The 22,325-nt window shown below is 36.0% G+C and overlaps 1 protein-coding gene across 2 annotated transcripts in view; it reads left to right on the top strand.

The window, feature by feature from the left end:
- LOC150082121 (putative divalent cation/proton antiporter TMEM165) overlaps positions 1-22,325 on the top strand; it is a 156,124-nt gene that overhangs the window by 17,368 nt on the left and 116,431 nt on the right. For both annotated transcript variants that reach the window (XM_090379110.1, XM_090379108.1), the window contains exon 2: positions 15,533-15,755. In XM_090379110.1, coding sequence (XP_090235236.1) covers positions 15,533-15,755 — 223 coding nt within the window. The remainder of the gene's footprint in view (positions 1-15,532; positions 15,756-22,325) is intronic.

Raw genomic sequence — 22,325 nt, 5'->3', positions numbered from 1 at the left:
CTCATTGTGTAAGGCAGTGGTTAGACAGCATCTTGAGTACTGCATACAGGCTTGGAAGCCTCATTTTAGGAAGGCTGTAGATCTGTTAGAATGGGTGCAGAGAAGAACAACAAGATCTGTCAGGGACAAAGAAGGGTACTTGTACCAAGAAAGACTTGAGTTCTGTAAATTGCAGCACCTGGAAACTAGGTACGGCTGATTGAAGTGTTTAATGCTGTAAATGGTTTGAGTGAACTAAATGCTTATGGGGCATCCTTACTCTTTCTTGGATATCACACAAGCAACATAAATTTAAATTGGAATAGTATGGATGTATAAAAATTTTCTTTCAATTCAAAAGTAATTGTTGGAACCAGCTTCCATTAAGTTGGTAGTTCAAATTAATTTAAAGAATTGGATAAATTATTAGAAGGAATGGTCAAATGAAGTGGGTAGTTCCCCCCCCCCCCCACCAGGCTGATGCCCTATAAGTTTGTTTTCTTGCATCATTCTGCCACAACTAATACTAATTCACTTGCCAAAAAAAAAAAATAAAATAAATATATTTAAAACTTGAAATTGCTTGTAGAAAGTTCTTTCTGATAGTAGAGAGATTCAAATCTAGGCTAGATTGTTCTTTTAAATGGCAAGTTGTTGAAGATAAATATTTGTCACATTTTTGGGCTGTGTGAAAACTAAGACAATTCAGTGGAGGTTGAAAGAAATAGTTCATTTTACTTTTGCCCTTTATTTGACAGTTTTGGTTTCTGATGCTCTGTTGTAGTATTACAGTTTCTCTATTTTATTTTAAAATTATATCGAGTTCTGTTTATAATTTTATTTTATGAAATTAATCTAACTGTACAGAATTCTACATATTTTAAAGTTCACAATGCAAATGTCTTAAACTAGTATGTTTGCTGAGCTGTTTAGACTGTTTTGTTAGAATTTCAGGCTTACCTTTGCCATCTAACTTAAGTTCTCATCTCTTTTCATGTTCATTTTGTTAATGAATTAACATTTTCAGCTTTATAAATGTGAAAAAGTGGATACACATATATTTACTGTAATTGGGTTCTCTAATGGGAAAAGAAGTTATTCATATGATTATAAGTGGTTTATATTAGTTTAGAATAGTATTTTATAAAGAAGTTTCTTTTGAAGTAGTCAAAAACGTGCATTCAACATAACAGATGAGACATTGAAATACCTAATGTATTCATTCTGGAAAATTTACTTCTTGATATAAAGAAATGAAAGTAGACCATATCATATGAAGTGAAAGTACAGGTATTTTGCAAGTTTATTTTTTTTTCATGTTTATAAAAGAAGGTATCTGGATTGCTCTCATATCTCATCTTGTAGATAAAATTGTAAACTTGCCTTGAACCTTTTCCGTGTTTGTAGGAGCAAATGACCCAGTGAAACTAATATTTAGTTTCTTATACATATGCTTCTTATTAACTAACATTGAATAAGAATTTTGGTTGAATACAAATTAGGTGATTTCTATAATAAAATTCTAAATTTTATAATTGTTATAATCTTATTATTATTTTTTATTTTATGCTTAAATTATGAAAGTGGGTTCTTGTTTGCAATATGCCATTAAACTTTTAATATATCTAATGAGCTGTGGAATTTTTATCATTCATATTGCATTTCGAAATGTATTTTCAAACTTTTTGGTTAGATAAACAAATGTGTTCCAGATATTGGATATTTTCAAGTTTGTTGGAGCAAATGACCCATTGAAACTAATATTTAGTTTAACTAAGTTAACATTGATAAAGATTGAGTATGTCATTCAGGCAGTTTTGTACAATGTGATTAAGTGAAATTAAAAAGTTTAAAATTAAAAAGATGAAATTAAAATGTCTATAAAAAAACTTGCTGGACTTTTTTTTTTTTTTTTTCAGCTGATTTGAAAATTTGCACAAATTAGCAATTTATGCAAATTTTACACTTCTGTTCGCTCCATTACATTGACATTACTATAAATAAAAGCTCTCATTCTATTCCCACACATTTTTTTTTTTTTTATGTTAAATAGTGCTAATGGTCACAGGACAGGAAACTTATCCAATTTCTAGTGAACATTCATTGTGAGATGGTGGAAAGAGGTAGACATAATAAATCAACATGTAAAGTACTAGGGTTTGTGATTTAATAGAATAGTTTAATTTCCTGTGAAATGGCAGAATATGAAGTTGTTTCATGAATCCTCTGCTTTTTTTTTTCCAGTCAATAAGTGATCTTTATTACAAATATCTATTCACTTTGTCAGTGTTGGAAGTTATCCATATGCATTTTAGATAGTTGAAAGTCAACTCTAGACTAAGTTTTTCTCTTTATCTTGGAACAAATAAATAGTTTTTACTAAGGTAATTTTCAAAACAAGTAGCTCAGTTCTTAAGTCAAAAGTAGCTGCACACATTTGATGCCTTAACTTTTTATTATGTTTATACAAGAATATTGTACTGGGAGAAAATTAGTAAATATTCCCAAGTTGTAATTGGAGTAACAGTTATGACACTTTTATGTGATTTCCAGCAGTAATGCAATACACATTCAAACAGTAATCAACCTGTTGTTGGCCCAGATGTAACCTGTATAGTGTTATTGTATCAATATCTGTGGTGATCCTTCTCTACCAGATAATTACATCAGTTGGCAAGTGGGGTGGAGAAGTGCTTGAAATCTGGCCCTTAATATAACTCCACAAAAAAGAAGTCTAGTGGTGTGAAGTGAGGTGCCACAGTATTGGACCTACTTGTCCTACCCACTGATCTGGAAAGTAGAGATCCAAACAGCCTCAAACTCCTTTATGGAAGATTAGGAGTGTATGGAATCTTGTTGGAAGGACACATTGTTGCTAGGATCCTCCTGACCAATTTGCAGCATCAGATAATTCTATAGCATGACTTGATACTTGGGACCAGTGATTATTCTCTCTATGAACTGCAGGCTGTGTGCCTTTCTGTAACTTGCAGCACAAAACACATTAACTTTTGAACTATCATGGACACGTTCCAAAACTGTTTGGTTTTACACTTCCTCTGCTCCCAAACTTTGTGTGTTTACCTTCTGTGACATGGAATGCATACTTGTCAACAAACAATGTTTGATGTCTGACCTTGTCAGCCATAATGACTTGTTTCATCTGTAACTTGTATAGTTTTAAATGTGACCACTTATGCAATACTTCACACAGTTTTTTTTTGACCACTTATGTAACACTTCACACAGTTTTTGTGCTACACCAAGTTTTGTGCTGCTCCCATAAGTTGATTTTTGTATACATTGGATGAAACTCCTTACTTTTTTAACAGTTTCCTCACTTACAGTAGGCATTCTGTAAGTAGACCAGAAGGCCTACTGGTCTACTTACTGACCTTGGATAAAATTGTAAAAAATAAAATTTCTCAGAGTATCTGGTAGCTGCAAAAGTTTTATGCTAGTTTCAGATCGAATGTCTACAGGATGGAGTTTTGCCGAACCTTTTACTAAATTTCCAATTAACTTAATGTTGTTGACTTTATTTCTTCCCTCCAAAAAAATGCATTGTGCTCTGGTATCATTGTATGTCTCGGTTTCTGTTTACACCACACTGCCACTGCAGGTGGCTGCTTCAGCAGTCATTAAAAAATGAGCATGACAATTCCGACTTTAATTCTATCTGTTTTTACCACTGTCAGTGCATGTGGCTGTAGTGAGCACATTTATAGACTTTTAAAATTAAAAAGCTACTTTTGACTTACCAGTTATAAGTAAGAACAAATTCCAGTATATATGCCTCTAATAGAACATTACTTGCTGTATGCTATAATTAGCCTCAGTTCAGCAAAGAATGGGATCCTGTAGTTCATAGGTATTTAGAGTATTCCTAATTCATTCCTCGTGAAGAATAATGGAAAATTCATTAGTACATTTTTAGTTGTTGTTTCCTTCCATTTACTGCCCTGTTTAAACGTACCCATGAATGTTTGTAAAGTTTGTATCTGAACTTTCTACATCTAGAAAAGCAAGTTGATGTTGCTGTACCTGAAGCACACTGAACTATGGCTTACTGTAGTCTAATACTGTTGTTCTATGAATATTTCACTCATGAAAAAAGTTGTACAACAGGAAGGTTGTGTTAGAGAAGTGTGTTGGAAATGCATAGCACTGGTGTTAGAGGCAGCACTAGAGACTGTCCTCAGGAGTCACCATGTGATTGCATTTAGTCATTTCAACAAGGCCATAAAGTAAAATAAGTATGCTTGTGTTCCAATTTAATTTAAAAGAAAAGCCTTCCAAATGAATTCAGAACTCTTCCTATATACACTCTGATTTCAAATATTCACTACTGGCTCCTTAGGCTGTGGACAGCACATCGGAACTCAAGCTCCTCCTTCATTAGAGCGAATCCAGAATACCACCACTGAACAGTTACTGATCACTGCTAGAGCATTTTCATATATGAGGGGCATTTGAAAAGTTTGTAGCCTGAATGTGAAGGGTTTATTTGAGGAGTCTGGTAACGTTACTTTTCAACCTGTCCCTTTTGAGTTCAATAACTTTTGCCACTGATGCTGCAATATGTTGATTCCAGCTGCAAAGAAAGTTTTTCTTGCTGTCAGTGGAAAAATAATATATTATATTAATAAATAATATAATATAATAAATAATACCTGGATGCTAGCCAGGTATTTTTGAAAATCAGGAAATAGGTGATGGTCCAAGTTTTTAAAGCCACATTCATTCAGTGCTGTCATGGCAATGATAGACTTGTAAGCAGGTGCATTATCCATGGAACAAGCCTCCTTTATTGAGTTTTCCTTGTCATTTGTCTTTTTTTTTTCTCGCCAATGCCTCATAAGGTCTATGCAGTATACCTTTGTGACTGTCTGGCTTTTCTGAAGGCAGTCCATAGCAACACTCCCCAACAAACTGACTGATGCCATCACCTCCAGCAGAAGGAATCAACTTGGCTTTCTTTTGAGGGCGAGAAGAGCTGTGTTTCCTCTGTGTGGGTCCTTTGTCTCTGGCTGAAAGTGATAGACCCATGTCTCATGATGGTAACAAATCTTGCAAGGAAGTTTGCTTGATCTACTTGGAAACAATGCAAATGTTCATTTGACAACTGTGCATTTTTGATCTGCTGTCACCAACTTTGGTACTTGTTGTGCTGACACTTTTTTCATAGCAAGAATCTCTGTAATGTGATACACACATTCAGATGAGATGCCCAAGGCACTGGCAACGTATCAAACTGTCATTCATCGATCACTCGTTACCAGATCATTCACACTGTTAATTTCTGGAGTGATGGGCATTGCAGGTCTTCCACAGCATGGGTCATCTTCCAAACTTTCCTTTGTTTAAATTCTTCTGCTCACTTCTTAACCATGGAATAGGAAAGGCATCCTCTTTCAGTGTTGTAACCATATCCTCATAAATTTCCTTTGATGTTAGTCCCTTTTCCCCCAAATATTGGATGACTGCACAGTGACTGATTTTGTCCTGCCCTCATTCACACAGCTTTGACTTTGGGATCCGTAATTAAAAAAAGACTGTACCACTACCCTTATATACTAAGGCCACAAACTTTTCAAATGCCCTGCATAGAAAACAGATTTAATCCTGCAGGGTAGAGATAGAAAGTTGCTGTTACTCCCAGATAACCAAGTTATCAGTCACAACTGATTATAAAACACAGTATGCTTAATCCCTTCTTCAGGACTAGAGTATCCTGGTTGGCTCGCCAATTGTGGGGGTGGGACTTGTTTATTGTGGGGGGTGTGTGGTATTATTGTTTTTTTTGGTTGCCCTAATTTTCTTTATATTTCAATTATTGTAATTTATCCCCTTTTTTATATGTATATCCCCGTAGTCCAATTCTCCCACTTAGCATCTGACTTGTTTGTTCTCAGAAGATTACCTGACTCGTAGGGGACCTTAATTATTTTAAATATTTCTCCACAGGATTGGCTGAGTTTAGAAATGACAGACACACACACAAGAATGTAGAATATACAAATTTGTTTTTTATTGTCATATTATATATAAGAAAATTACAATAACCTTTAACAGAATACAGTATTTAGTTTGACACTTGTTATTTTACTAATTTTTAAATGTGTATATATCTTGTAATTTACAGTCAACCTTGTTATCAAAAGAACTACTAAATCCAAATACTTATATATATCTACATATATATCACTGTGTCTCTTCATGTTGCTCTACAAAGATTTCAGTAGGTCCGGGCATTTATTACCCCTCACAACGCACAATCTGTCTCTTTGCTCCTTAACAGTCCATGTAAGTCAATAAACCACCATCAGCCAATGAACAGACAAAATATAATTTCATAAGTGCTCGTTTCCCAACTTATTAGGAAATACATATATATTCATTCCAGAATCCTTACTTGCAAACATGTCAACAGTCAACAATATCCAACCAATTTACTTAGTTACCTTTCCGTTCAATTAATCCACTATTTCACAATTAGGGCTAGATGCTCATTTAATTGTTTACCTGTTTAATCATTTTCTACCCCAAATAAGTCATACTCACAGCAATTTAACATTCACAATAATTCAAGGACAAAATTTTTACTTCCTACTACAGATTAACTTACTCTTAAATTGCATTACTCTGATCTCTATACTAAATTGAATTATCACTCCTTAAGTATTACACTCGTTCAAATATATATGTATATATATTTAGTACTTTGACATTCTCTCTTAAAGCTTATAGCGTCCTCCTAGTGTCCTTTTCATTATTAAATTAGTTCCCCTTTTTTTTCAAATTATATTCTCAGTACTTATTCTAACACTTACGCAATGGTCTGGTATTCCTCCCTGCTCGGTCTCTCTTCCTATCTGCTCGGGTTGAGGACTGGAAAGCGAAAGGTTGCTCATCCGGGGAACACAGTAATCTATCCTGGGTTTCTCTACCGGGTACTGCACGGCTGAAGATAATACCGGATCTTATCTCCTTTCTTCCTCCATCTGCGTTGCGTCCGAGGACTGGGATACCTTCCGGGTCGACTAGTCACTCAACTGCTCAATCGAGAAATTTGCCTCTAGGGCGTTTCACCATTCTTCCTCCATAGACTGCATTAACTTCTTCAAGGGAAAGATACTTCCGACTCTAGACTTTCACAAAATAAATTCTTATAATCAATTCTCCCACTACAGCTTCCATCTCCCCAGGACTGCTTCCACCACAAAAACTCCTCTCCGAATGATCAGTATCAATTTTTTTTTCCCTTCTCTCCTTTCTCTCAAATTTCCCACCGCTTTCTTCCTGGCCAATCGTTGACTTCCCTATCCTTTCCTTCGTGATCCTATTCGTCTCCCTTCATTTCCGTGGGCGTGCTTTCTTTTTCCTAGTGTGACCGAACTTCCGATAATCTGGAAAATACTGGTAATTTCTAGAAATTAAACGTAAGTTCCGGTCAGCTAAGAGAGTTTCAGGCTTTCTTTGTGACCTCACCCCCATATCCATTTCTAGTCGCCCACACCTGCTAGAGGTCGAACCGTGAAATCTATAATAGGGCCACTTCCGCACTCAGTGCCCTTTCTATAGTGTATATGCTCCTGTCTTAATGGGGATTTGTCATGGTACATTACTTTCACTGACTCGTCAAAGAACTTCCATACAAACAAGCTACAACTACACAAGGAGTGACTGGAAGGTATTTTTGAATTCCAGTGTTTCTTAATCCATGTTGTTTGTACCAGAAAACCACTATTCGTACTACAGTTAACATTCTCATAATATTTAACAATTTTTATTAATTAATGTAAGGACGGGTCCTTACATAGCATTCCTCTTCCCCTAAAAAATTTATATTCCATATATAAATTTTTTTTTCTTTTCTGTCCTCAGACGGATATGACCTTATCCCAGATCCACTTTATCGACAGCCAATCTCCTCTAATTGCCTTTCTATATTTTCTAATTACACTTATATACCAGACATTACTTACTTAAACTTATATTAAGCTTCATTAACTACTCCCATCCCATATTTTCGTCGTATACTGCTCCTAGATACATTTGCTGCATCCTGTTTATTTCCTTCAGTTTGTGTGCCTTCTCCTCACTGGAAGCTTCAGTTCTGTAATTTCCTAATCCTTTGATTCCTTTAATTTCTGTTGCTCCATTTAATTTGCGATCCTTCTCATCACAGCCATTCTCTCCCCCTTCATGTGTTTTCTCTCCCGAATGTAAACCGACCCTTTCTCTCGTTTCCAAAATTCCTACGTGTAACACCCTCCCCTTCTCTTGGCACTTTCCCTCATTATTCCTATTTGTTTTGGTGTTCTTATTTAATTCCCATTTGTTTTGTGTAACCAGAACTTTATTATCTGTGCTTGCCTTACACCCTTCTAATTCTTCCCCACTAGCTTCCTTTGGAGTTTCCCCTTTCTCTGGCTCATACTGGGCTCTGACGCCTGCCTTTCGCCTCCTGTCTACCTTTGGACTCGCCTGGGTATTACTGCCGAAGGTAATGCGGCCATTTCTCACATCTATCTTGGCTCTTAACTTCCTTAGGAGGTCCGTGCCTAGTATTGCGTCGTGTCGACGACTGTTTATTCTGTTCGCCACAAAATATGAATGGGCCACCAAGTTATCACACCCCTGTATTCTTACCTTGTCTCTGACAATATAATCGGTGTGAATTTCATCAGCACCTACCCCCTCCACAAGGAAATCGCGGCAACATCTTATATCTCCCTTATTCGGCCTTTTGCAGTATCTAATGAGGTAGTCCCACATTAAAATAGACCTCGAGGCTCCTGTGTCCACCAGAAACTTACCTGGAACCCCTCCTAAGCTGCCTCTCACATATAATAGGTCGTTTCTACTGCCCTTAGCACTTTCCGCACCTAAAGAAATGGCCTTTCCTTTGGCGGTGTTTAAGTGTAATGATGGCCTCCCGCAGCGGGCATGTCTAAAAGATCCATGTCTCTTGACTACGGCATTGTTAATGCGCTCTCGTTCATTCCGATACCCCCCTTGTTTTGCGCAATGCCTTTCCTCCCTGTGCTTGTCCATGTTTCTGGGGGTTTTTACGTGTGGGTACCTGTCTCGTTCCCAATACTCTTCCCTTTCCCAGCTTTCTTTAGCACCCTGTTTCACTTTGCAGTAGCGGGTCCAATGGTCTGAGTTCTGGCACTTATAACACCATTTTCGACCGCCGTCCTTGTCTCCCCCCTCGTTTGTTCGTGAAACTGTACCCAATCTTTGTTTCACTTCCGTTTGTTGCTGATTTTCTCTAGCATCATTGCTTAAAGAGAGCCTTTCCATCATCCACTCCATCTTTCTTTCGATGCTATTTAAATGTTTAGCTAACCCTTCGATTTCGCTTCTCCCAAAATTTTCGCAGTCCTCGCCGCGTTTCCTACCCTTTCTTGGCATTTTTTATTTTATATCTATTAATCTCTAGCTATCAACTTTAACTAATCAATATGTCTGCCGATTAATCTTTCTACAATTCTTTAACTATATTAGATAATCCAATTCAATCTATCATTAACATTTACCTGATTGGTCAATAATCAATTAGTAAAAGTTCAACACCCAATAATTATAAAACTCCTTAAGTTTTACCTATCTATCCTTGAAGTTTCCCTGTTCGGTCTCACTAATTAATTCAATTGTACATAAATAATAATTTCCAGTTCAACACTAAATCAATACTTGCCTCTAAAATCCACCATTATTTACTTGTTCAATCTAAATTCATTCAACAATAATCAACTCAGTAATACATATATAATTCTAACTTACGCTTTCTGGCTCGCCAGCTGAATTTTACAGTTTCAGCAACTGATTACATATATATATATACATGTATGTATATTTTCCTGTCGTTCTGAACTCAGCCTTCCATTGTGCAGAATTATCCTGGCTGGCTCGCCAATTGTGGGGGTGGGTTTTTTTTTTTTTTTTATTCTGAAAATCCTATTCCTCAAAGAGGCCTACAATTATATTATATTATGTTATATTTTTTTTTATCCCCTTATTTTAACCCCTCCCACTTTAACACCTGACTTGATTGATTTCAGAAAATTCCCAGACTCACGGGGACCCCTAATATATTAAGGTATTCTTCCACTGGACTGGCTGAGTTTAGAAATGACAGACACACACACAAGAATGTAGAATATACAAATTTGTTTTTTATTGTCATATTATATATAAGAAAATTACAATAACCTTTAACAGAATACAGTATTTAGTTTGACACTTGTTATTTTACTAATTTTTAAATGTGTATATATCTTGTAATTTACAGTCAACCTTGTTATCAAAAGAACTACTAAATCCAAATACTTATATATATCTACATATATATCACTGTGTCTCTTCATGTTGCTCTACAAAGATTTCAGTAGGTCCGGGCATTTATTACCCCTCACAACGCACAATCTGTCTCTTTGCTCCTTAACAGTCCATGTAAGTCAATAAACCACCATCAGCCAATGAACAGACAAAATATAATTTCATAAGTGCTCGTTTCCCAACTTATTAGGAAATACATATATATTCATTCCAGAATCCTTACTTGCAAACATGTCAACAGTCAACAATATCCAACCAATTTACTTAGTTACCTTTCCGTTCAATTAATCCACTATTTCACAATTAGGGCTAGATGCTCATTTAATTGTTTACCTGTTTAATCATTTTCTACCCCAAATAAGTCATACTCACAGCAATTTAACATTCACAATAATTCAAGGACAAAATTTTTACTTCCTACTACAGATTAACTTACTCTTAAATTGCATTACTCTGATCTCTATACTAAATTGAATTATCACTCCTTAAGTATTACACTCGTTCAAATATATATGTATATATATTTAGTACTTTGACATTCTCTCTTAAAGCTTATAGCGTCCTCCTAGTGTCCTTTTCATTATTAAATTAGTTCCCCTTTTTTTTCAAATTATATTCTCAGTACTTATTCTAACACTTACGCAATGGTCTGGTATTCCTCCCTGCTCGGTCTCTCTTCCTATCTGCTCGGGTTGAGGACTGGAAAGCGAAAGGTTGCTCATCCGGGGAACACAGTAATCTATCCTGGGTTTCTCTACCGGGTACTGCACGGCTGAAGATAATACCGGATCTTATCTCCTTTCTTCCTCCATCTGCGTTGCGTCCGAGGACTGGGATACCTTCCGGGTCGACTAGTCACTCAACTGCTCAATCGAGAAATTTGCCTCTAGGGCGTTTCACCATTCTTCCTCCATAGACTGCATTAACTTCTTCAAGGGAAAGATACTTCCGACTCTAGACTTTCACAAAATAAATTCTTATAATCAATTCTCCCACTACAGCTTCCATCTCCCCAGGACTGCTTCCACCACAAAAACTCCTCTCCGAATGATCAGTATCAATTTTTTTTTCCCTTCTCTCCTTTCTCTCAAATTTCCCACCGCTTTCTTCCTGGCCAATCGTTGACTTCCCTATCCTTTCCTTCGTGATCCTATTCGTCTCCCTTCATTTCCGTGGGCGTGCTTTCTTTTTCCTAGTGTGACCGAACTTCCGATAATCTGGAAAATACTGGTAATTTCTAGAAATTAAACGTAAGTTCCGGTCAGCTAAGAGAGTTTCAGGCTTTCTTTGTGACCTCACCCCCATATCCATTTCTAGTCGCCCACTCCTGCTAGAGGTCGAACCGTGAAATCTATAATAGGGCCACTTCCGCACTCAGTGCCCTTTCTATAGTGTATATGCTCCTGTCTTAATGGGGATTTGTCATGGTACATTACTTTCACTGACTCGTCAAAGAACTTCCATACAAACAAGCTACAACTACACAAGGAGTGACTGGAAGGTATTTTTGAATTCCAGTGTTTCTTAATCCATGTTGTTTGTACCAGAAAACCACTATTCGTACTACAGTTAACATTCTCATAATATTTAACAATTTTTATTAATTAATGTAAGGACGGGTCCTTACACATTTATATGCTACCATAGTTCACAAGCACTAAATGTGGCATTCTAGTCTAAAACAAAATCTCACTTCATAGTTGAAGTAGAACACAGTCCTCTATTTGTTATGATGTAAATTAAAATGAACAGTCATTAATTTATTTCATTCTTACTTCTTTTAATTAGCTAGTAAGTAGTTCAACTTCAAGATTATGTTGAGAAAATAGCTGGTGCCACAGCTGGCTGCTACAAAAATAACAGAATATTTCTCTTTAGCAAAACTGTGCCCTTCTGCTTTCTTTATACTTTCTGCATTAAGATACTATTTCCATGATTCTTTCCCTTATCAGTGGATTTGGATAGGGATCACTTATCACTATCACCTCTTCTCTTACCACCATGTAGTTCAGATAATGTGGGAATTCATGAAAATGGTCATGACAGTTTGTTATAGAACAACAGAAGAATTGTGTGCACAGTGTTGTCATTTCTTTTAGTCTTCTAACATCAACAACATAGATGATGTGTAGGCGCCTCTGTATCCAGGTGGGAAGGAGCAGCAGTGCGTAGCACACGCTTCTTGATTGGACCGGGGTTCGAGCCTGTCACCACCAAATATGGAGGATGCGGAAAGGTCAGGGAATGACCACTGCATATCCCAGAGCAATATGGCCTTAGTTGCTAATGCTCCTAAAAACCAAATAACAAACAACAAACAAACATAGATGATGTTCCAAAGAATTTGGCATTGAATTTAGTGACAAAACATGGATCATTGATTAATACATTTTAAGTAGTGAACAGGAACAGCATTACTTTTCTGTCACTTTGTCATGACACAGAAAAAGATCTAAGTTTAAATTCCACACGAAGTGGCCAATTTGGAAGTACAGCAGTACATGCATTTGAGTTGACTATGGTTATATTCCTCATGACTGCAGTGATTAATGATAATATTCTTGTCAAATAACTAGTTGTAAACCCTTTGTACCTGACGAGTATGAACAGAACATTTGTACAGAATACAGTGTTTCAAAATTGCACAGAACAAATTCATGATTCCCTGTCATTTCAGGACTATTCTTAATGGTTTCAGAAGCTTCCAGAATGATAATTCTCTGTTCGTTCTGCATACATATACTCATGGAATAAACCACGAATTTCATGTGATCTCCCCCCCCCCACACAAAGTAACTTGAGGGTATAAGGATGGATGATCATCACACAGGATGATTCCAACCAATCCATCAGTTATTATATTCCATTGTAAAAGTAGTATTGGGGACTTCTATTTAAGAGGTCAGAAACATTACAGGAAAAGCACCATCTTGGTTCAAGATGCCTAAATGATCAAGATTCCATTGTCAATGGACCCTACTGTTCTGATGTTTTGTTCACAATCCTGCAACATTTCTGATGAAAACAATCAGATAAATAGCCAGTTGAATTTTCCTTATCACACAGTAATACAGTAATCTGATGATTGTTTTCTATGCTCATGATGTCAATCTTAAACTACCAATCTTAAACTAAAATATAGTGCATTATTGGATTAAACAGTTACTGAAGGCATGAGTAGATATCCTAGGACAAATAAGACTAGTGATTTGCCAGTGACATATTCAGTGGCCTGCTAGGTGATGTAGTCCAGATTCAGATTCTGTGCACACTGCTCTGGTTCAGAACAATTTAGTTTTATTGAAGGATTCTTTTGTCAGGAAAATGGCTAACATATTCTGTATAGGTTGGCTTTCAAACCAAGGTACATCTGGAGTGAAAATTGGAGGCATAACAAACAGGTCTTCAGCTTTAAGGAGTCTAACAAGAGCATTATTAACAATGTGAGAATATTATTTCCACATGAATAATAAATTTTCAACATACCTCTATATATATCCAATGATTTGTGGAATAAATATAGGGAAATGCTGGAAACAGTACTGCCACTTTGGTCAGAATACGTGTGTCTTCAATTCTTCTCAAGCACGATAGGAGGGACATGTAATGTGTTCATTGAAATGCATGGGGCAATGCAAGATGGAGGTCATAGCTTGCAAGTGGAAGCACGTCACTGCATTGGTTTTAAAAATGTTTATTGGACTGTGTTAGTACAAATGGATATCCTAAATTGTAAATGGCATCCCAAAATTCAAATATTAATTGTTAGCCCAGTCTAATTAAATGCTTTTTAAAACCAATGTTGAAGTGTGTTACAAGGCTGTGGACTAACTGAAGACAAGTCTTCAGTTAGTACAGTTCCTTGAGGAACTGTACAAGGCTGTGGACTTTGGGGGAATGGAAAGGAGTTTTTATCATCATGGCCCATCCTAGTAGGTAGAAGGAATGCATTTTGTAGAGATGGAGTACATTTGAACAATGGTGATATAATGACCTTTGACAATATTGTTGAAGGGGACCGTAAGGGTTCAGGGAAACTAATTAGGGTGGGGAGGGGTGGGTAATACAGATGCACATTACCTGATGATATGGATCAAAGTAACACAACTCAAATGTTCTTGTATGATGCAACATCAGAAAGCCACTAGTTTTTGATATTGGAAAGAATGCTAGCTAGAATAGATCTTTAGCCCAGTTGGTAAGCCTTTACTCTATAGTAACTGGTGTAGAACATTTTTCAAAAAGACAATATTTATCTTAATTTTGCTGCATTAATGTGACAATGTAGTGATTTTGCTACTTGTCGCTCATTTGGAGAGATTTAAGTTCTGTTGATGACTGGAGTAATTTCTAAAGGTCTCTTCAGTTGGGGCTGTAGTTAGCTGATCTCAATCAAAAGGAGTAAGGTTTATATCCATGCGATATTCTCAGTTTTTCAGCCACCACATGCAGATTGATCATGAACATACACTTGCTCAGACATAACAATGGAACAATATGATTTAAGTTACTGATGCACCCAAAAACGACAACAACAGGATTTACTCTAATTCAGTATGTTACACTGTATTTTTCAACTGAAGGATGTAAAACATGGATTGTGAACATCAAAATTTCATCAACATTCAGAACTTTCAAGATCAATGGAACTCTGTCTGTATAGGAATGAGTATTTGGTTGGTGGCCAACCTGTTCCTTCGGTGTACCACATATTACATTGAAAATGTGCCATCTCTCACCAAGGGTGGACCAGAAGCTACCAGAATCAATATAACCAACACTGATTTGTGTCTGGTGTCACCAAACATTTTTGGTAATCTGTGTAAAAGAATTTTATGGTTTCCAGATCAGTTTCTGGTAAATGTGAATTGAAACTGAATGTTTAAATTCCCATTTATTGGCAGAAACTTCATTTCTGATTTTTTTATATTGGTTGTATTTTTTTTTTCCTCAGGAGGCATGCCACTAACAAGAGCTGCACATGCCATGAGTTGGCTGCCCCTGCTTTAAACAGCCTGATTTTAAAATGTGGTGTGTGTTTTTGTTATTTTATTCTGAAACATTGTCTATATAGTATCTGTTATAGTACATGTATTAGTGGAGTCCAAAAACTGAAAAAAAATCTATTTTTACACCAAAGTTTCAAATTTGTATCAAAAACTTGCATATTGTAATTTATATTTTGTTTTGTTATTCAATTTAGGCTGCAGGAGATTTCAAACGACCAGGTGCCTTTTTACAGAGGTTCAAGAACTTGGGTCATCTGGGTTTTGTGCATGCTTTTATTGCAGCAGTTTCTGTTATCATTGTGTCAGAACTTGGTGACAAAACTTTTTTTATTGCTGCTATTCTGGCAATGAGACATTCTCGAGTGACAGTGTTTTTAGGAGCAATGATGGCTCTTACTGTTATGACAGTTCTATCAGGTAAAGACTGCAAGCTTCAACTTGAAAAATTTAAAATTTTTTTAAGTGTGTAAAGATAAAATTTGATGTGATTTTCCAATAATTCATTTAAGGATATATTGTGAGTTATGCAAGTAGTCAGATGATAATAATGAGCATACTCGCACCACTGCATATGGTAACATTAGAATGTTTGTCTAAAGTTATGAGTCAATTAATAATAATAATAAAAAAGTTAAAAAGGGAGGGAGGAGTGTTTTGCCAACATTTCAAAGTCCACTTTACCTCCTTCTGGGCTATAGTATGAAAGAAAGAGTGGGCAGTAACAAATATTTATCATATAATAAACATCTAACAGTATATAATGATGTTTTACAAACTTAGGGCTGGAGTGAAAAGTCAGGTAAGTCAGCCTCCTACTGATAAATACATTTATGTAAAGTACCAAAGCTTACCTGGGCTGGACTGGCACACTTATAAAACAGAACCCAACCAATGTATGTATGTGGTGTACAATCAAAATGATTCCTGCAGCCTTCAAAAGACAAAGATCATTGTGTGAGCTTTCTGTTAATTGGCTCTGGGAATAGGGCTCTGATTGGCAGTGAGATTCATATGTGACTAATCCTAGTACCTTGGGGGAGCCAATTTTTGAGCTCAGGACCATTGGGTGTAGTGTGGGTAAGGGGGGGGGATTAAATCCTGCTAGCCTGGATGATCTCCTGATGAGGGTGCTGTGGTTGGCTATAGGATGGGGGAGGGTCACACTGTGCCATATTGGCACTGCTTTCTAATGTGCTGGAGTAGTGGCTACTGCCCTCCCAGGAGGTTTCTCTCCTGTTATCGTTTGGCTGCGTGTTTAGCTTTGTCTAACGCTGAACACTCAGCCCTCTGGGATGTCCATGGCGATTCCTTCTTGCATATCAAAAAATAAGACAGGGATGGCAGTGTTGTAGTTTTGTATCAGGCCAATTATTGGGCCAGAATCAACTATTTTGGTTTTGTTGTTATTGACATCAGCCTTGGTTTTGGGGACCTAGGTGTAGTAGCATGCTGAGGATTGGAGGTTTGTATGGAATTGGGGTGAACTGCAAGTCTTTGCTTAAATTAGAGAATTCCTCTTGGGGTAACCTCTTACTGCTAAAGTTGTGTACAACAGGTGTTGTCTTCAAGACAGTGTAACCAGTGATTTTTACTGGCTTTGATCCTCCTGTGGAATGCAAGTTGGGGGGATTAAGAGTAGAAATTAAATAGGAGAGATGGCTCTTTTGGAAGTAGCAGTAGTTATGAGGCAGTGCTGGTTTTGGTTAATGGAATGCAGTGGGCACAGTTTTGCATTGTGGATGATTGACCTACCTACTGGCAGGTTGGCCACATGTGATTAACCCCTGTTCCCACCAAACAAGAATTTATAGACCTCATTCATCTTTTGGCTAGTCAGGCCTACTTCTGCTTCAAGGATAAATTCTAAATTCCCATGCTTTACCCCTTCCCAAAATAAGGGGTGAGGCATGGGAATTGCTTCTGCAGTTAGGGGGAATGTAGGCATTCCCATGCTTCACCCCTTCTTTTGGAGAAGGGGTGAAGCATGGGGAAGCCTGTATTCCCCCTAATTGCAGACACCTTCATGGCCGACTTTGAACTGGTTGCTCTAGCTAAACTGTGGTCCAAATTTATGGTCAATATTTTAATAGTTTGGGAATATATATCAGGGAATATTCAGATCTGTTCCATTCCCATCTTAACAACATTAACACCGGCACCACTTTTTTTTTTTTTTTTTTTCCTAAGGGGAATCCAACCACTCATTATCTTTTTTTTTTTTTTTTTATTTATTATTTATTTTTTTATTTTTTTTTTAGATGTTCTCATTACACTATTAAAAAAAAAAAAAAATGCTCAACCATTGTGAATGAGGTGTACAGGAAACCCACACGCCGATTTGGTACTGCACTTTTATACTAACCACATTCAGGATTAAAACGGGGATAGTGAAGGACATAGTGCTGAGGGCTCTGCTCATCTGAGCCCCCCAAAGCAAACTACCATATAAATCCCACATTACAGCTGCTCATCATATGAACATCATGTAGCCAAGTTTTTACCCCCCTGAGGTGTTATTTGAACATTGAATTGAAGATTCTGAAAAATGATGTACTTGCTTTTGGTTGTCTTCTTGCCTGCTTTATAGCCTCTTAAAATGCAGGTTTTGAGCACTTATAGTAAACACATTCATCATAAACACCCAAATCGATCAAGTTCCCGTGTAGCTGAGTGATCAGGTGTGAGAGTGCCAAGCACATGTATTTGAGTGGACCATGGTTCAAGCTTACGTTACTGCTAAATACAGTTAACAGTTGTATTAGTTGTCAAAATGATTAAATGTAAAAATGTTTTATTTGTACTCTGGCATGACCACAAGGTCCTGTTAGAGTATAAACAGAACATTTTAATCTGTATATTTGGGAGGGTTTTAAGGGTCCTATTTTACAATTGGGAGGGATGTCACTTTGAAATTTTGGGTTCTTTCTATTTAGTTTTATTTAAAGAGGTTTCATTTATTATTTCCTCTGATATGGTTTATATGTTACAAGTTAGTTTTTATATGATGTAATAAATTGTGCACATACTTATCTTACACATTTTATTTTATGAAATAGGCTTTATTCACAGTTTCTTGCTTTATAGTTCTGTTAATATGGCTTGGAGTATAAAGTAAATGTCTTTTTAATGTTTTAATACATGTATTTGTTTTACGTTACAAATATGGTGAGTCTTGGAACTTTGCTCATGTCATTAGTTGCTCCTTATCAAAAGCAGCCTGAGTGCAACAAAAGCATACATTTGGAGCTTACACATACCAGCATAGAAACTGTGTTGTATGAGATAGCTGGAAGCAAAAGGAAAATGAGTGGTGTGTACTATAGACTAGAATATTGTAAAGCATATGACAAGAACCTTTATATGCAGATGAGATGAGCAAGCAAAGCATTGAATACCTTCTTATGAGTGTTTTCAGTTTGCTCCATGGGGCAAATTGAATTGCCATGGATTAAAGCAAGTGAGAGGGAAACTTTTAATGGGGATCAAATAGTTTAAATCAGCGATTTCCAAACTGGGAGGCACGCCTCCCCAGGGAGGCGTGGACTAGTGCAAAAGGAGGTGCGAAAAGTTTAACAGAAATGTAATTTTCATAACATAACATATAAAAATAAAAAATATATATACATATAAATAAACTTTCATAACATAACATTAAATTTTATAACCTATTTTTTAAAGCATTTACCGCCACCTATCTCCCTCTAACTTCAATATAAACATGAGATAAACATTTGGAAAAAAAATATTATATTTTGCTGAAATGGATTGATGAATTATGATTGATATGATGTAATGTAATATATATAAAATTTAGTGTGTACTTATATATATATATATATATAATATATATATATATATATATATATATATGTATATAATAATTATAATATATATATAATTTAGTGTACATTAGCTGCATGGTTGAAAATATGGTTTCAGCGGTGTGCGATTGTGTTTTTTATTGTTTTTGGCGTGATTACTTACTGATAGTAATCGTTAGTAATTTAGAACTACAGATGCTTATTATTTCATGTAGTATTAATAATTATTGTATTAACATATTAAAAATAAGAAATTGCACAATTATAGATGCTTTACTTCAAGGGAGGCACCGGGAAAATTTTACAGGTCAAGGGAGGCGTGGGCTCAGAAAGTTTGAGAACCGCTGGTTTAAATTAACTGGTTGATTGTCATTAACATCACCATGTTAGGGAAAGTATTAGAGGCAGGATTATTCTAGATTTGAACATTACCTATAATCCAGATAGCATCAAAGTTTGATATGTAGAGAAACTAATTGGCCTGACGTAGCCAAGTGGTCAGGAGCGAGAGTGCATAGCATGCGTTCCTTGAGTGGACCGGGGTTCAAGCCTGTGACTATTAAATACGATAAATATTTGTATTGACGATTTATTGTAAACTCTACTGACTTGGTTGTTGTGCCGGACTATAAACAGAAAATTTATTAGTGGGGAGTGGATACATAGTTCTAATTTGCATGGTAAAGAGAGATATCACAGTTGTTAAAGGCATGAGTTTTAATTTCAGATAAAGGCACTATGACAGTCTGAGGTACTGCATATCCTTTATTAATTGAGAAACTGTGGAATATCTTTAACTCAGTGCCATTGGTACTGCTCTCATGAGGTGTAACTCCAAAATAACAAGCTCATATTAATTTTTGTTTGAAGATAAAAATCTGCAATTTTCTGTACCTTCAAATATAAAGAAATTTTTACTTTTACCACTGAAGAGTTAAAGTAGTAGTCCCACAGGTCATGATTGCTTGTATACCATTAATCCTTTGGCAGTTGTCTTTTCATAACACCATTAGTCATACATGATTATTCTCCAATTTAAAAATTCATTTTGTGCTTGTACATTTCATTTTTTTTTTTTTATTTTTTTTAAATTATAATCTCAGTGGAAGTCTGTGGTAAACCCATTCAGAGACATGGTATACAGGTAGGTCTCTGGCAGAAAAGGCACTGTCACAAATAATTGAGTCATCTGATGCACAGCTTATACAATTTGTTTCAAGCATATGCTTGTTAGGCTGTACATTTTGAAAAATATTTCTCTTAAAAAAATAGTTACTAAGTTGATCTTTTAGTAGCTTGGTGAGCAGGTAAATTGAAATGGAAAATAGTGAAAATCTAATATTTCAACTTGAGTAGAATGAAATCTGTATTTAATTTCTTGAAGGAATGTATGCTTCTCAGACTTTGTGGTTCTTCCTGTACCATTACTTCATTGAATGAATTGCCATCCACACACACGCACACATGCCAGAAAATCAGTCACTGAAGAAGTGGTTTAAGAAGCACCATGAAAAGTCTGAGAATTATCGGTATTCCTTCCAGAAGTTTCAGACAGATTTCATTCTATGCAGGTTGAAGTACTGTACTTAGATTTTTAAATATTCTCTAAAATAATAATTGCATTTTATTACTGTAAAAATACAGAAACTGTATTTGTAAGTAAAGCAGAAACTTAAGAAGACACCAATTTTTGTTTAAGTTCTAAATGCTATCATTATTATAGACCATTTTCACAACAATAAAGATTTACAAAATATTTAACTATTGAATGATGTTTTGATTCAGTTATGACTTGTTCAAACAGTTTACATACCTATCATTGTTGTTTCGCTTTCGCATAATTGGGGAAAATTCACTACAAACCTTTTTCCATTATCATTTGGTTGTAGCAGAGTCATGGTCACTACATCTAATACTGTCAGCTTCGACATAGTTATTTCCATTTTCAGAATTATTTAAAATCAGCTCATAATGGATTTTAACTTCCCCTGAACTAAATAATTTTTTCACTAAGCCTGTCTTTTCCACTCCAGTTCCTCTTTTCTGTAACTCATGGCAGTTGTGTACAAAATTTTCTTGTACATGACATCAGTGTCCAGGCTCAGGATAGCTGATCCACCTGTCCTCACTCTAATATTCCTATTTAGTTCATAATTAATGAACACGCAAATTATTGCACGTTCATTAATCCACTCTGTTGTTTCACTTTTTACATTTAAAATGCTGACGCTAATTCTTTTACAGTGCAACATAGCAACATCTACTTTTGCATAAATCAATTAACTTGGTGATTACCACTGAACAGAAACATTGAAGTCTAGAATTAAAAGTAATACTGGAATAATAGTAACATCAATAAATAAAATAACTGCACAGTGCATGGATTATACATTGAATAAGAATGACACACTCTGAAAACCAGAATTGTAACAAGAGTAGTTGTGCAGATTATTATTGTTCTCCACTTCAGTTTGTTCCTAAATTACTTAGAACTACTGACCTACAGCTAATCTCAAATTGCACAGATACTATAAATTAGAGTAAGGAAGGTACGGTGAACTACATCCCTGCAGGTGCAAGTACCAATTATGAGCAACAGTCTTTAAATTTGCTTTAACAACAGTTTTCAATATCCATGCAACAACTAAATGGTTAAGGAAGTTTAGTATGAGGAAGATTCTGAGATGGATGAATGTGTAGCTGGTCAGTTTAATAGAACTGAAAATGTTAGTATGTGTGATCTACAGACAATGAAAGGTGCTGAAGCCCATTAGCATTAGTAGAGGCATTTGATGCAAGAAAGCAAGCTTATGCAGCATCAGCCAAAAAAAAAAAAAAAAAAAAAAATCCACTTCACCTCTCTGTTCGTTCAAAATACCTGTCCAGCTGAGCCTTAAACTTATTTAGGCTATCAACCTCCACTACAAGGGATGGAAGTCTGTTCCACCAACCAACCACCTGCTGGCTAAAGGCAAATTTCTGCACGTCTATCCTACATCTGTCTTTCCTCGATTTGAATTTATGCCCTCTCAGGTGATTATTCTGAGCTAGAGGAAGAATCCCATCAGCATTGAGCATGCTCAAACCATTCAAGGCTTTATACACCTCTATCAGATCACCTCGCTGGTGCCTAGTCTCCAGACACTGTAATTTGCAAAACTTAAGC

Source organism: Mastigoproctus giganteus, chromosome 8, assembly GCF_048544385.1.
Source record: "Mastigoproctus giganteus isolate SK-2022 chromosome 8, ASM4854438v1, whole genome shotgun sequence".
In the NCBI taxonomy this organism is placed as follows: domain Eukaryota; kingdom Metazoa; phylum Arthropoda; class Arachnida; order Uropygi; family Thelyphonidae; genus Mastigoproctus; species Mastigoproctus giganteus.
The sequence above is the reverse complement of the archived record's forward strand: the minus strand, read 5'-3'. Positions and strand labels throughout refer to the sequence as shown.